The following is a 16079-nucleotide window of genomic DNA, read 5'->3' as shown; positions in this document are numbered from 1 at the left end:
TGGCAAAATTTATTGCTGTGTTATGTCAATTACAATCTAGCATTCCGATGGTGGAATACTAATGGTTTAACCAACGCTCAAGAGAAACATATGTAATGAAATTTAACATCCATGTACCAAACAACAAAACAACAAAGTAGCGGAAAGACTACAAAAAGTTGAGGTCATCATTAATAGCAGAAGACGGGTAAAATATTCAAATTCTGTTTAATTTACCTTTTATGCCTGAATACAATTATTCATTTTTAGGATAAACTTTAGTATATATATGTAAATCAGACTATATATGAACCAAAATCACAACTTTTAACATATTATAAAAGTAATAGGTACAAAAAAATGTGTTGATTATCATACGGTGTTGAATTACAGGGCCATTCCAGGTCTGAATGATATCAACGGATTCAGAATGTAGGGTTTCCAAAACCAAGAGTTTGCTGCAGCTGATGAATCTCATCAAAAAGCTGTTTATCTTCAAGGTGTAACTATGTAAAACAGAATAGATTACAAAATATCTTATATTGTAAGTCAATTTTCTGCCTTATCCTCATGAACTGATTTAAGCTATTCAGTTTAATGTGGGATAATGCTAAATCTGTGTCTCATTAAAGAACTGGCCTGATTGGAGCAGCAATCAGGTCAACACTTTAATTCTCCTCTGGAAATCCTCCTCTTGGAAATGGAATTACTGGTTTTGGGGGGAATATTTGGAAAAAACGCAAGAAATTAAGTTTATTGGAAAGTCAAAATGGGACTCCATCAGAGCAACGCATAGTATTTTGGATCCATTATCATATTTTATCACTGGCAAAATCCTTCCATATACAAACTCTTCAGAAATATACAATTCCAAGATATGATGAGACTAAATGAAAAATTATTTCAATAGTTCAGTGGTACTTTATTGTCACATGTACCTAAGTACAGTGAAATTCTTTTTTTGCAGATAGTTCAGTGACAATCCTACAAAACATTGGGCACAATCACACTAACTACAAGAGTGTAAGAAAATAACTGCAGATGCTGGTACAAATCGATTTATTCACAAAATGCTGGAGTAACTCAGCAGGTCAGGCAGCATCTCGGGAGAGAAGGAATGGGTGACGTTTCGGGTCGAGACCCTTCTTCAGACTGATGTCAGGGGGGCGGGACAAAGGAAGGATATCGGTGGAGACAGGAAGATAGAGGGAGATCTGGGAAGGAGGAGGGGAAGGGAGGGACAGAGGAACTATCTAAAGTTGGAGAAGTCGATGTTCATACCACTGGGCTGCAAACTGCCCAGGCGAAATATGAGGTGCTGTTCTTCCAATTTCCGGTGGGCCTCACTATGGCACTGGAGGAGGCCCATGACAGAAAGGTCAGACTGGGAATGGGAGGGGGAGTTGAAGTGCTCGGCCACTGGGAGATCAGTTTGGTTAATGCGGACCGAGCGCAGGTGTTCAGCGAAGCGATTGCCGAGCCTGCGCTTGGTTTCGCCGATGTAAATAAGTTGGCATCTAAAGCAGCGGATGCAATAGATGAGGTTGGAGGAGGTGCAGGTGAACCTTTGTCTCACCTGGAAAGACTGTTTGGGTCTTTGGATGGAGTTGAGGGGGGAGGTAAAGGGACAGGTGTTGCATCTCGTGCGGTTGCAGGGGAAAGTGCCCGGGGTTGGGGTGGTTTGGGTAGGAAGGGACGAGTGGACCAGGGAGTTATGGAGGAACGGTCTCTGCAGAACGCAGAGAGGGGAGGGGATGGGAAGATATGGCAAGTGGTGGGGTTCCGTTGTAGGTGACGGAAATGTTGGTGGATGATATGTTGGATCCGCTGGCTGGTGGGGTGGAAGGTGAGAACGAGGGGGATTCTGTCCTTGTTGCAAGTGGGGGGAGGGGGAGCAAGAGCGGTGCTGCGGGATGTAGAAGAGATCCTAGTGAGAGCCTCATCTATAATGGAGTAGGGGAAGCCCCGTTTCCTGAAGAACGAGGACATCTTGGAAGCCCTAGTGTGAAACACCTCATCCCGGGCGCAGATGCGGCGTAGACGGAGGAATTGGGAGTAGGGGATAGACTTTTTGCAGGGGACTGGGTGGGAAGAAGTGTAGTCCAGATAGCTGTGCAAGTCAGTGGGTTTATAGTAAATGTCCGTCACTAGTCTGTCTCCTGTGATGGAGATGGTGAGGTCCAGAAACGGGAGGGAGATGTCGGAGATAGTCCAGGAATATTTAAGGGCAGGATGGAAATTGGAAGTGAAGTGTATGAAGTCAGTGAGTTCTGCATGGGTGCAAGAGGTAGCACCAATGCAGTCGTCGATGTAGCGGAGGTAGAGATCGGGGATGGGGCCAGTGTACGTCTGGAACAGGGATTGTTCGACGTACCCGACAAAGAGGCAGGCGTAGCTAGGGCCCATGCGAGCGCCCATAGCTACGCCTCTGGTTTGGAGGAAGTGGGAGGAGTCAGAGGAGAAGGTTCTTACCCTCAACAATATCTTCACCATGGATGTCCAGTCACTCTACACTTCCATCCCCCACAAGGATGGTCTCGAAGCCCTCCGTTTCTTCCTCAACCGTAGAACCAGCCAATCCCCATCGACCAACACTCTCCTCCGCCTAGCAGAGCTGATTCTTACCCTCAACAACTTCTCCGTTGTTCCAACTTCCTCCCACTTCCTCCAAAACAGAGGCGTAGCTATGGGCACTCGCATGGGCCCTAGCTACGCCTGCCTCTTTGTCGGGTACGTCGAACAATCCCTGTACGGGGGGGGAAAGAGAGGAACCGCGGAGCGGGAATGGCAATCAGGGGAGGTTTGGACCCAATGCGCAGTTGTGAGCTTGGAGAGGAGCGGGACCCGCCTGAGTGACGGGAGTGGCGGCCAATCAGTGAGGTGAGGAGCCGCGCTGCCCGCCGGGTAGTGTAGTCCACGCTCCCGCCCAGCCCCAGAGCCCTGGACCATCACCGGACTACAACCCCAGCGGGCAGCACACACCTCCAGGGTAATAATAAAAACAATAATGAAATAATAATAATAATTAAAATGCTTAAAATATAATAATGTAAGAATATAAAATGTTATATTGTATATCTATTAATATATATTAATCTCTTGTAGGGGAGGGGGATGTGGGGGGGTCTGACTGATATCCGGGTTGAGGGGGGATGGAGTGAGTGAGGGAAGGAGGGGGAGATAAGGGGGATTGAGGGGGCATGGAGTGGGTGAGTGGTGGAGGGGGAGTGGGGGAGTGGAGGGTGCTAGACCAATGCAGGAGAGGTTTGGGACCAACGGGTCCACCCTGTTCCAGTCTAGTTTTAAAAACAAACTGACAATCTACCCTATTTATACCACTCATAATGTTAAATACCTCTGCATATCACCTGTCAGCTTCCATTTCTCTCAGGAAAACAGATCAAGACGGACTAATCTCACATAACTTAAGCTCTCCAATCCAGATAACATCCAAGAGAGAGCTGGATAGAGCTCTAAAGGATAGCGGAGTCAGGGGGTATGGGGAGAAGCCAGGAACGGGGTACTGATTGAGAATGATCAGCCATGATCACATTGAATGCCGGTGCTGGCTCGAAGGGCCGAATGGCCTCCTCCTGCACCTATTGTCTATTGTCTATTGCGAAGGAAGTAAATGCAGATGCTGGTTAACATCGAAGGTAGACACAAAAAGCTCGAGTAATTCAGTGGGTCAGGCAGCATCTCTGGAGAAAAGGAATAGATGACGTTTCGGGTCGAGACCCTTTGTTCAGACTGAATTGGGGGAAGGGAAACAACAGATATAGAAAGTACATAGAACAAATTAATGAAAGATACGCAAAAAGCAACGATGATCAAGGAAAGATTGTGCCCACAATGGTCCATTGTTGGCTGTGGGGAAGATGATAATGAGTCACACAGACAGTGAAACTCAACAGGACCACAGTGAAACATTGGGGGAGGAACGGAGTGAGAGGGGATGCAAGTGTTATTTGAAGTTAGAGAAATCAAAATTCGTACCACGGGGTTTTAAGCTGCCCAAGCGAAATATGAGGTGCTATTCCTCCAATTTGTGTTTGGCCTCACTCTGACAATGGAGTAGGCCAAGGACAGAAAGGTCAGTGTGGGAATGGGAAGGGGAGATAAAGTGTTTGCCAATCGGTAGATCGCATAGGCCTAGGCAGACTGAGTGAAGGTGTTTAGCAAAACGATCGCCCAGTCTGCACTTGGTCTTGCCGATATATAGGCATCCGCACCTGGCACAGCGGATACAGTAGATGTGATTGGAGGAGGTGCAAGTGAACCTCTGCTTCACTTGAAAGGAATGTCAGGGTCTCTAGACAGTTGAGGGAGGAAGGTTAGGGACCGGTGTTGTATCTACTTTGGTTGCACGGGAAAGTACCTGGGAGGGGGTGATTTGTGTGGGAAGGGATTCCAGAGAGTTACGGAGGGAATGGTTTCTACGGAAAGCGGGAAGGGGTGGGAATGCGAAGATGTGACAAACGGTGGGATCCCGTTGGAGGTGGCACAAATGTCAAGGGATTATGAGCAATATGCGACGGCTGATGGGGTGGAAGGTGAGGATGAGGGGGACTCTGTCCCTGTTGTGACTGGAGTGAGAACAAGAGCAGAGGTGTGGAGTACCAAGGAGACACCTGCGATTGCCTCATCTATGATAGAAGAGAGGAACCCCCGATCCCTAAAGAATGAGGACACCTTGGATGTCCTAGTGTGGAACACCTCATCTTGGGCGCAAATGTGGCATAGACGGAGGAATTGGGAGTAGAGGATAGAGTCTTTGCAGGAGACAGGGTGGGAATAAAGGAATTCGAGATAGTTGTGGGAGTCAGTAGGTTTATAATAGACGTCTGTCGATAGTCTATCTCCTGTGATGGAGATCAAGAAAGGGGAGAGAGGTTTCAGAGATGGTCCAAGTGAATTTGAGTGCAGGATGGAAATTGGTAATGAAGTTAATGAAGTCCATGAGTTCTGCATGGGTGCAGGAGCTAGGCCCTATCCCTGAACTCTATCTCTGCTACATTGACGACTGCATCAGGGCAGATAATGCAACATTAGTTAACCTTCAGTATTTTTCATATCTCATGTATGAATCACGAATCTCTGCTATGGCCCCAGAAATCTCCTCCTTCACTGATCATAACATTCTAGGTTACACCTCTTTAGACCCCATGGATTTAACCATCTTTGTGTGTCTGAAAATCTCTGACAGCTCCTCCTTTGTTATGTTGATATGCTCCAGGATATCATTACTCCCTCCCCTGAACTTAATAGCTTCCATGTTTTTTAAAGTTTTTTTTAAAATATTTTATTTAAGTTTTAACAGAACCCATACGTTATACATTTTACATTCCTTAGTAAACAATAGTCACTGACCTATAACTCCGATTATACACGTATTGTTCTGTATTTTCTCCCCTCCCCCCCACCCCCCCACCCCCCAGTTCAAAAGAAGGAAAAAGAAAAAGCAGAAGAAAGAAAGAAAAAGAAAAACCTGGAGTCCCGAGGGAGTCACTTCCGAGTAATTTCTTTTTAAATTCTTGTTAGGTATCAAAGCAATCCTGAATTTAACTACTTCCTATTCTTAATCCTAGCTTTGCCATGAATGGGTTCCACACCTTCAAAAAGAAGTCATATCCATTTCTCAGATTATACGTTGCTTTTTCTAATGGGATACAACTCCGCATTTCTGCATGCCATCTTTCAAATCTTATTTCATTTTGTTCTTTCCATGTGACCGCAACACATTTTTTTGCTACTGCTAATGATATTTTGAGAAATCTTTCCTGATGTTTATCCAAACTTAGCTTTGGTATTATTCCTTTTGTATCTCCTAGCAAAAACAACCTTGAATCCATTGGTATGATCTTATTCATCAATTGATCTAAAAACTTTTTTAGATCTTGCCAAAAAGGAATTACCTTCTGACATGCCCATGTAGAGTGTATAAAAGTGCCCACGTCTTGGTTGCATCTAAAACACCTTTCAGATGAGTTTGGTTTAAATTTATTTAATTTTTCCGGGGTTAAATATAGTTGCTGCAAAAAATTATACTGTACTAAGCTGTATCTCACATTAAAAGTATTTTTCATACTATCTAAACACAGTCTTTCCCAACTTGGTTCATCAATAGTAATATTAAGATCTGTTTCCCATCTTTGTCTTGCTTTATGAATTCCTATCTTTGGACTAGATATCTGTAGTAATTTATACATTGATGATATAAATTTTTTCATTCCCTTGCCCTGAATCAAAGATTCGATTCCTTTAATCTGAAATAGAGACATTGAATTACCTAACTTTTCCCTTAAAAAATATTGTAATTGATAATAGAAAAAAATACTATTCCCTGGAATTTGATATTTATTTCTCAATTGCGAAAATGTCAAAAAGATATTCCCTTCATAGCAGTCTCCTATATTTTTAATACCCTTCTGTTCCCAGAGTTATAGTATTTGATTATTCCAAGCAAATGGCAATAATCCATTTTGAAATAATGCCTCTTGTTGAAGGCAATTAAGTTCCATGTTAAATACAGATGAGAAGTATTCACTAAGCCCTCACCCATTTCTTAGAGCTCCACAAATAGATTAACATGGTAATCCTTTTCACAGAAAGCAACATGAATTTCTGTCCCAAAAGTCTCAAGTTCTGCTTCTGCCAAACAGCCTTCGACCTCATCACACCATCCCATGTGAAACCACCCTTCTTACCATCCTTTGTTTTTACATAATAAACTTGTAATGAAGGGGAAAATCCAAACAAATTCAATGGTGAAACTAACCTTTATTGCATATTTATAGGTTTGTTCTGCTTCCAGTTTTCTCCTTGTCTGAAATAATGAAAATTGAATTAAATTAATGAAATCGTACTCAGTTAGGACACAGATGTTTGCACTTTGGACCGCAACTGAATATTTCCATTACCTTATTTCCAAATAAATTAAAGCACTGGGTAAAATACAGAATAATTTATCTGACTAAAAAAAATCATGGTTATGTCCTGTCTTTAATCAAAAATAAATCACAAAAAAAAGTTAATTATCATCATCAGTGAAATTTAGAGAAACCAATATGTATTCATATTTGATTTTTCTTAAAAAGCAAGAACTGCTCAGTACTCTATCAAAAACCTCAGACAGGAATTGAGATATATTTAAAAACGGGACCATTTTTGCGTCCATTGCATGGTGTAGACAGCCTGTTTGATATTGATTTCTATTAATTTCAATGGAAGATTGGACTTCTAGCTGAAGAATTATCAGAATTTATCTTCAATTGTTTCCTGAGAAGTGGAAGTACTCTCTGCTGAATATGAATGATTAGTGTGGTCAAAACAGAATAAAACCTTAAATAAACCTCAAATAAAATGGTGTCTCTTTCTTAAATAGCCTATTTCACCTGAACATTAAAATATAACACTAATAAAGATTTTGATCTTCAATAAAATCAGAACTTGTAAAACTGCTCCTGATAGTGCCAAAGTCCTGGGTTCAATCCTGACTGTGTGGAGTTTGCATGTTCTCAGTGTGACCGCGTGGATTTTCTCCGGGTGCTCCGGTTTCCTACCACATCGCAGAGACGTACAGGTTAGTCTGTTCATTGGTCTAGGAAATTGCCCCCCATGTGTAGGGAGCAGATGCGAAAGTGGGGCAACGTAGAACTAATGTGAATGGGGGATCGATGGCTGGCGTGAACTCGATGGGCTGAAATGCCCATTTCCATGCTGTACCTCTAGCATGGAAAACTAAAAGAGAGATAGTTTTTATTTCTTCTTCTAAGAACATTCTTTCAAATACATTTCCAATGAAGGCTAATCCCATACCTTTTGATAAGTAACCGTTCTTGTGAAAGTCTGGCTGATGTGTGCTTTCTGAACAGATTATTGTAGCAATGGCAACATGGTCGTACCCGATGTTCACATGCTGACAAAAAAGACGAGGCAGATATCCATCTCTCGGGGATGTTCAAGTGTAATAAGCTAATATACTTAGTTAATTTAATTAACATGTTTATTTAGCATATTTATGAAGGAAATCAGAGGAGCAAAAAGTGGACATGAGATAGTTCTGGCAGATAAGATTGAGAATCCAAAGAGATTTTACAGGTATATAAAGGGGGAAAGAGTAACTGCAGAGAGAAGGGGGCTCCCCATAAACCAAATTTTATGCATGGAGCTGCAGGAGATGGGTCAGGACCTCAATGAAAAATTCTCCATTATTCTCTTTTTACAGCGGAGAAATCCATGAAGACTTGGAAAAGTTCATGGAGATTGTAGGAGCCATTTTGTGTTTATTATCTATCTTAGCATATTATTAGTGTAAGAAAATAACTGCAGATGCTGGTACAAATCAAAGGTATTTATTCACAAAATGCTGGAGTAACTGAGCAGGTCAGGCAGCATCTCAGGAGAGAAGGAATGGGCAACGTTTCTGGTCGAGACCCTTCTTTAGACTGATGTCAGGGGGGGCGGGACAAAGGAAGGATATAGGTGGAGACAGGAAGACAGTGGGAGATCTGGGAAGGGGAGGGGAAGAGAGGGACAGAGGAACTATCTAAGGTTGGAGAAGTCAATGTTCATACCACTGGGCTGCAAGCTGCCCAGGCGAAATATGAGGTGCTGTTCCTCCAATTTCCGATGGGACTCACTATGACACTGGAGGAGGCCCATGACAGAAAGGTCAGACTGGGAATGGGAGGGGGAGTTGAAATGCTCAGCCACCGGGAGATCAGATTGGTTAGTGCTGACTGAGTGCAGGTGTTGAGCGAAGCGATTGCCGAGCCTGCATTTGGTTTCGCCGACGTAAATAAGTTGACATCTGGAGCAGCGGATGCAATAGATGAGGTTGGAGGAGGTGCAGGTGAACCTCTGTCTCACCTGGAAAGACTGTTTGGGTCCTTGGATGGAATTGAGGGTGGAGGTAAAGGGACAGGTGTTGCATCCCCTGCGGTTGCAGGGGAAAGTGCCCAGGGATGGGGTGGTTTGGGTAGGAAGGGACGAGTGGACCAGAGAGTTACGGAGGGAACTATCTCTGCAGAACGCAGAAAGGGGAGGGGATGGGAAGATATGGCCAGTGGTGAGGTCCCGTTGTAGGTGACGGAAATGTTGGCAGATGATTTGTTGGATTCGCTGGCTGGTGGGGTGGAAGGTGAGAACGGGGGGATTCTCTCCTTGTTACGAATGGGGGGAGGCGGAGCAAGAGCGGAGCTGCGGGATGTAGAAGAGACCCTAGTGAGAGCCTTATCTATAATGGAAGACGGGAAGCCCCGTTTCCTGAAGAACGAGGACATCTCTGATGCCCTAGTGTGAAACACCTCATCCCGGGCGCAGATGCGGCGTAGACGGAGGCATTGGGAGTGGGGGATAGACTTTTTGCAGGAGACCGGGTGGGAAATGTAGTCCAGATAGCATATTATTATATTATTTTGTATCCTGCTGTATTATTTTTGGTCACCAGGAGGTTGTTGTGAGATAATACTAGTCTTATGTGTATGGACTGGGAGGTGCCATGGGAAGGGCCTGAATTATAATTCAGCCAACACTTACGTAATGCGGCAGTTACGTTAAGAGCACTGCTAAGGTTTTAGCAGGTTAAAAACAGGATACGAAGGAGTGATGATGAGATATTAAGTTCTTACCAGAAGTTTACGACGGGAGATATACTGATTTGTTTTGTATTGTTACTTAAATAAATAACTAACTAAACTGAAACGTCGTGAAGATCTCTCTGTTGTGGTTTTGCGTCAAGAAATATCGCTCCCCTCCTTCGTCAACAGTAAGCTGTGGGACCTTATTGGGAAGACGAAGTTGTCTTGAGGACAATCTATTTTACAGTCGAGGAAGTGTTGGACATCCTAGAATATATTAGGTTAATAAATCTCCTGAATATATCCCAGGAAAATCATAGGAAGTTAGAGAAAAAATTACAGAAATCCTGGCCGAGATATGGGAATCATTACTAAAACATTCATGAGGTGCCGGGAGTGAACATAGTTATCAAGAATTAGTGTGATTTTGATCAGCTGGGCAAGTGAATTGAGGAATAGCTAATGGAGATTAAAGTGTTTTTTGCTAATAACTGACATTGAGGGATAATTTACAATAACACTTCTATGTGGGAGGTCACTGGAGCACCTGAGGAAACTCTCCCGGGCACAGAGGGAATGTGCAAACTTGGCACAATTAACACTTGCCAAGCACTTTCTACCGCACCAGAATGTCACATTAAGTTTTCAAAATTGGAGGTAGGACTGGAAATCGTAATCTTCTTACCTTGTATTAAACTGATTTGAACCTACAGAGTATTCCTTCCCACATGAAATTAACCCACTAAGCTCAAACCAGAACTTTATGGGAATACTTGACTCAGTATAGTAAAGAGCCAGTGCTTCCTTGACCAATTGTTATGAAGTGAAATTCCAAGATTTATGGGATGTTAAGTAATAAAATTAATTCTGCTACAATACAAAATTATTGCCATTTTCAATAATAAATTTCTTCCGTACCTTTAGGCATACTAATGTAAGATAGCCCCAGACATCTGCATTAGAATTATTGAGGATATTTGCTTCACACAGAGCATCTTCAGCATCCCTCAATTCATCAAGCTGAGTAAATATAAGAAAGAACAGAATTAATCTCTTAATTTATCATACGAAACATCTAAGATAGAGGTAACTGATCTCAATGCTGATCCATTGGAACATATATTTAAAATGTGCTTTCCCAATTCTTTCAAAAGGTTACTTAATTTTATTTTATTGCAATTTCAATTTCAAAAATCGAATTTAATTTTTAATAGTTCCTTCCAATATTTGTCTCCTTTATATAATGTTTCACAGTATGAGAAATTTCAAATACAAATTACCATAATTAGATTATATAATATTTCAGTCACAAGGTGTAGCCTTCTAGACCCCATCCTCTGTGATTCATTTTGTAAGTCCTTTTATAATTGCAAAATATCGTGAGTAACCAAGCAACATATTTAGAACATTGTCAAACTGACCAAAATTGAGTTCTCATAACTTTTCATTGAACCTGGATAGAAAAACAGAAAGCCTTTATATGTGAACATTCTTTTGTTGTGGATGTTTATTTTATTAAATAGTTTAGATATTTGCAAAGTAATTATAAACAAAAAAGACAAAACAAATGTAAAGGGAATGTAAAGGACCAAACCATAACAGATGGAAATTAGTTGAGTTTAGAAAAATTAGTAGAGGAACATTTGAGATTATCTACTTTAAAACTGAAAAATAAAAATATTTTCTAAATAGTCAGATTAGCTCCACCTATCAACACCATTCTCATTTTTGTCCATCCGACTTGAGATAGAATGGACAAAGATGAAGGGTCATCTTTGATTCCACTGCTCTTCTATCTCAGAATTAAAGGGAAATTTAACCAACGTGAGATGAGTTTCTGAATCATGTTCAATGTGTGAATCAAGGATGGCAACCCTTCCTAACACTCAGCCTGAACATTTCCACCCATTCCAAAATAATTCACAAACAGGTATTTTTACCCTATAGCAGGCAATGCCAACTCCAAGCCAAGTCAAGCAGGATGGTGCTCTCTCACTGGCAAAGAGGTAGACCGATTTGGCTGATTTATACTGAAAACAAAACAGAAACAATAATTAAATGACTTACAAATCTATTTAAACAATAAAAGTAAATGAGACTTCACTATCGCAGCGGTAGAGTTGCTGCTTTACAGCGAATGCAGCGCCGGAGACTCAGGTTCGATCCTGACTACGGGTGCTGCACTGTAAGGAGTTTGTACGTTCTCACCGTGACATGCGTGGGTTTTCTCTGAGATCTTCGGTTTCCTCCCACACTCCAAAGACGTACAGGTATGTAGGTTAATTGACTGGGTAAATGTAAAAAATTGTCCCTAGTGGGTGTAGGATAGTGTTAATGTGCGGGGATCGCTGGGCGGCGCGGACTTGGTGGGCCGAAAAGGCCTGTTTCCGCGCTGTATATATATGATATGCTATGATATGATAATATTGGTAGTATGTAATATCCGTGCAGACTCTCTCCTGCCGAATGCTGACCTTTGTACAGTATGGCTTGTACACGCGAATGAACATTTCAGAGTCAGTGGGATGGATCGGCGCAATTTTCTGCCGTGGGCTATCAAGATTCGCAGCCGCCTGTCCCTGGTCACGTTCCCAAACCTCAACCTCACTCGACATTTGCAGCCGCATTTCTGACTTGCAAATCGATTGGGTTATGAACAGTTCACAGGAAGGTAACCCTTCCGTAACTTGGAATGACTTGTAACATCTCTTGTCATCATTGTGTTAGGCAGTATTTAATGTAGATGTGAGCCTCAGATGCTGAAAATGTAGCTGTCCTGGTTACAGAGGCAAATTCAAAATATAGGGGATATTTGAGGTAAATAAAGTTTTCAATAAATTTCCATTTATCTATAGATTTAAGGTTTAATGACAGATTATTAAAAAATTTCTTAGCTCGTCTCAAGGTATTAGGTACCCCAAACTTTAAAGAAATGAAAGTGATCCTTGATGAGAATACAAATTTGTTAATAAACAATCTATTTCCACAGATGAGAGATGAAGGACTGAAAATTGTTATGTGAAGCACGTGGATAAATCTGAAGGATTTTTTGGGATGGAAAATTGTTTATAAGGGAGAAGGCAGTGAATGGGATTGGCAATGATACTGGAGTTTGAACAATAGATTGCTGGAGTATTTCAGCAGGTATCTCCAGCAATTTTTGTCATTATTTATACTGGTTACTTCCCCTCTATTCTTCTCATCTCGATGAAGGATCTCAACACAAGACACTGACTATCTATTTCCCTTCCAGATGTTATCACTTCCTCCAGCAGCTATCATTTTTTCCCCCAAATCGTAAAAGTAGTATTTATATTGAAGCCAATATGTGTCAGTGGCAGACACCAAGAAATAATCAGAAAAGTGTCACAGTTTACACCAAGAATAAAGTAATGATAAGCTCCATTGATAGCACCATACAGTTCAGGAAGACTGAAAACATTACTTTAAAACTGCACTTGATGGAATTGTAGGAGAATCAATACATTTGATGTTCAGGAATTCTATATCACCAAAGAAAGTGTGTGTATAGTGATAGTGCAGAGTAGAATCCAATTTTATTTTTAATATCAATAGTGGTCAATGTCTGCAGTAAGATGCTGCAGATGTTCTATCAACCGGTGGAGGTCAGTGCCATCTTCTACGCTGTCATGTGCTGGGGTAGCAGGGCAAAGGCCATGGATGCCAACAGAATCAACAAGCTCATTTGGAAGGCTGCCTCCGTCCTTGGAATGGATTTGGATTCATTGGCGATGTTTCAGAAAGGAGGATGCTCCTCAAACTGCGGAGCATCCCGGCCAATACATCTCACCCCCTCCGTGACACACTGGTCGACCGAAGGAGCACCTTCAGCAACATACTGGTCCCACCAAGGTGTAGCACCGAACACCCCAGAAGATTATTTTTCCCTGTACAACTCCTCCCCCTTCTATCATTGGGTAGACTGACCCCATCTTTCCACATCCCTCATCCTGGACCTTTCCACTCGATAATTTAATTTCATGTTTGTGCAATATTACATATGTGCTGTGCAATAACTGGACACTTTAATGTCATTATTATTGTCAAGCACATGACACTTTTAATGCCTTGTAACTATCTTTTGACTATCATATAAAAAATATTTGCTGGTTCACCTATTGATGAATGTGAACAAACTGAAGGCCCTATAGAAGGAACAGTGCATTCTTTTCACTTTTCAATTGGAAGATGCTTTTGGGTCACAAATAAAGAAATTGAAATACATTATTTTCTTCCACAAAGACCTTTACTCATCATGACTAATGCAAATTCCTGAGCACGATGGAAATGTTGTGGAGTACAAGCACCAAATGTATACTGCTGCAAAAGCCAGTATTCATTGTTTAAAAGTCTTAAAGACAATAAATATGTCAAATATGTCGTAGAGCGATACCGTGGGGAAACAGGCCCTTCGGCACAACTTGCCCACGCCGACCAACATATCCCAGGTACACTAGTCCCACTTGCCTGCGTTTGGTCCATATCCCTCCAACCTTGTCCTATCCATGTAGGTATGATCATTTTAAAATTTCCTAGAAATAACCTAATGAAAATGCTTTCAATATTTTTGAATTGTGCAGGTACACCACCGATTTTCCGGCAACTAATGGTCCAGCACCACCTTTAATCTGAATAAAATTACCAGACGGAAACTATTCTTCACAGCTGCAGTATATGTGAGACCGCCATTTTCCACATTATTTCTTTTCTCACTCACATTGAGTTGTCTCTCCATTTCCCTCAGTAGATTGTGATATGCAGGACGACATTTCACGCTCAACTTCACTTTTGTCATGATTGTGGCAAGGGTAGCCACTGGCTTCCTGCTCAATTACTGCGGACCATGGCAACCCGATTCCTGGTCATGTAAGTCACTCTGGGCTACTGGCCCCAATGGTTGGTGAGCTGTGGCAGGACTAAGGGGGGGCACTGAACGAAACTGGGAAGTTGAGGGTTGGAAGCGTGACCAGGGATAGGTGATGGAGATACGCAGAGTGCCGGTGCCGAGAGAAATGAAAGGAATTCTAAGTAGCGAGGAGACAAACGCTCCAGCGGAGGAGGGGAGAATGTTATTGTGACACTGCAATAACTTTCATTGTGCCTCTGCTATAGTCCGTTTACAGTAAATCTTTGTTATAACAGACCATAGCAGAAGGAATGGTGACTGCAGATGATGGTTAATAGACAAAAGGACACAAAGTGCTGGAGTAATTCAGCAGGTCAGGATCTCTGGAGAACATAGATAGGCGACAACAGGACCCTTCCTCAGACTGATTCAGTCTGCTGAGTTACTCCAGCGTTTTAAAACTAGGCAGAGTTACCGTGAGGCTTCCTCCCCTCTCACCTGCTGTCGGTTCCAAGGTGGAGTATGTCGGCGACTCCGGGAGAGAAGGAGGAGCAGCGGCAGTGGGGAGGGAGAAGAGGCTGAGAACAAAACAATGGGAGAAGCAGGTGGCGGTGGTCGAGTGGATAAAGCCATCACCTACCGCAAGAAATAGAAGCAGGTGAGAGGGGCTCACTGATGCATCTTGTGAGTCATGAGTGCGGTCGAAATCTGGGGCTCTAAACATCCGAGAAGATGGTAGGAACCAGGGATGGGTGGGCATGTCATTCCATCACATTCAGTTTACAATGCCATCTGTGGCAGCTCTAGGAATTTAACTGAGCTCTTGTAGTTTTGTTTGGATTAATAGGGGGGGGGGGCAGACGGACCATCAGTTGCCAGAAAATCAGTGTTCAACCTGCATTTTGAATTGTTATTAAGTGACTGTTGCTGCCGGAAAATCGGTGGTGTACCTGTATTAACCTGACCCACCTATCAACATTAATATGTGATAGACATACTGTTTTATATTTTCAAATGAGCGCTGGAGGTTAGATTTTAATAAACCTATTGAAATTGCATCATGTTTTATCTTTCAGCAAGATAAATCTTATTTTTAATTCATTTAAAAAAAAATATTGATTAAACATGCTGTTCATATTTGAAAAGTAGTTCAATGGGAGTAAGTCAATGTGAAACAATATCATGCTTTAGTTATAACGACAAAAATAAATAAAAATAAAAACAAAGATGTCATATGAGCCCATTCTATGAAATAATTAACTTTTGATGATTCTCATTCATTTATATTTTCCACAAAATTGGGTAATTAATAAAATGTCCTTACTGACTCCTCTTCGCCTTCCTTGAGATAGATGGATCCTAGTCTCAAGCAGATGGCATGCATGTCAAATGCATCATCGACATAACACAGTGTGCGTGCATAATGTTCCTTAGCCTCATCATAGTCTTCTTTCATGTAGCTTAAATGTCCCAGTAAAGCCCATAGATCTGAATTCTGAAATAAGACATTTATTGTGAAATTCAGATTATTGAAAGAAAAATATATTTGTTGAGAAAAAATGTTGATTTTCTATAAACAATAAAGAAATGTTAGAAGCACAGTTTGACACAAAGGCTTGCAAATTATTTGCTACCATCAGAGTTTAGTTAAT

General features: G+C 41.8%; 1 protein-coding gene across 3 annotated transcripts in view; it reads right to left on the bottom strand.

Annotated features, from left to right (window-relative positions):
- Positions 1-22: 22 nt before the first annotated feature.
- The window catches only part of cfap70 (cilia and flagella associated protein 70), a 72697-nt gene continuing 56640 nt past the window's right edge, over positions 23-16079 (bottom strand). For all 3 annotated transcript variants that reach the window (XM_078418274.1, XM_078418275.1, XM_078418276.1), the window contains 5 exons: positions 15752-15922; positions 11501-11590; positions 10479-10580; positions 6758-6805; positions 23-485 (listed from right to left, as the gene is read on the bottom strand). In XM_078418274.1, the coding sequence (XP_078274400.1) occupies positions 405-485; positions 6758-6805; positions 10479-10580; positions 11501-11590; positions 15752-15922 (492 nt within the window). In that variant the 3' untranslated portion in view covers positions 23-404. The remainder of the gene's footprint in view (positions 486-6757; positions 6806-10478; positions 10581-11500; positions 11591-15751; positions 15923-16079) is intronic.

The sequence above is a fragment of the Rhinoraja longicauda genome, chromosome 21, assembly GCF_053455715.1.
Source record: "Rhinoraja longicauda isolate Sanriku21f chromosome 21, sRhiLon1.1, whole genome shotgun sequence".
In the NCBI taxonomy this organism is placed as follows: domain Eukaryota; kingdom Metazoa; phylum Chordata; class Chondrichthyes; order Rajiformes; family Arhynchobatidae; genus Rhinoraja; species Rhinoraja longicauda.
Note: the sequence above shows the minus strand (reverse complement) of the source record. Positions and strands in the feature narration are given on the sequence as shown.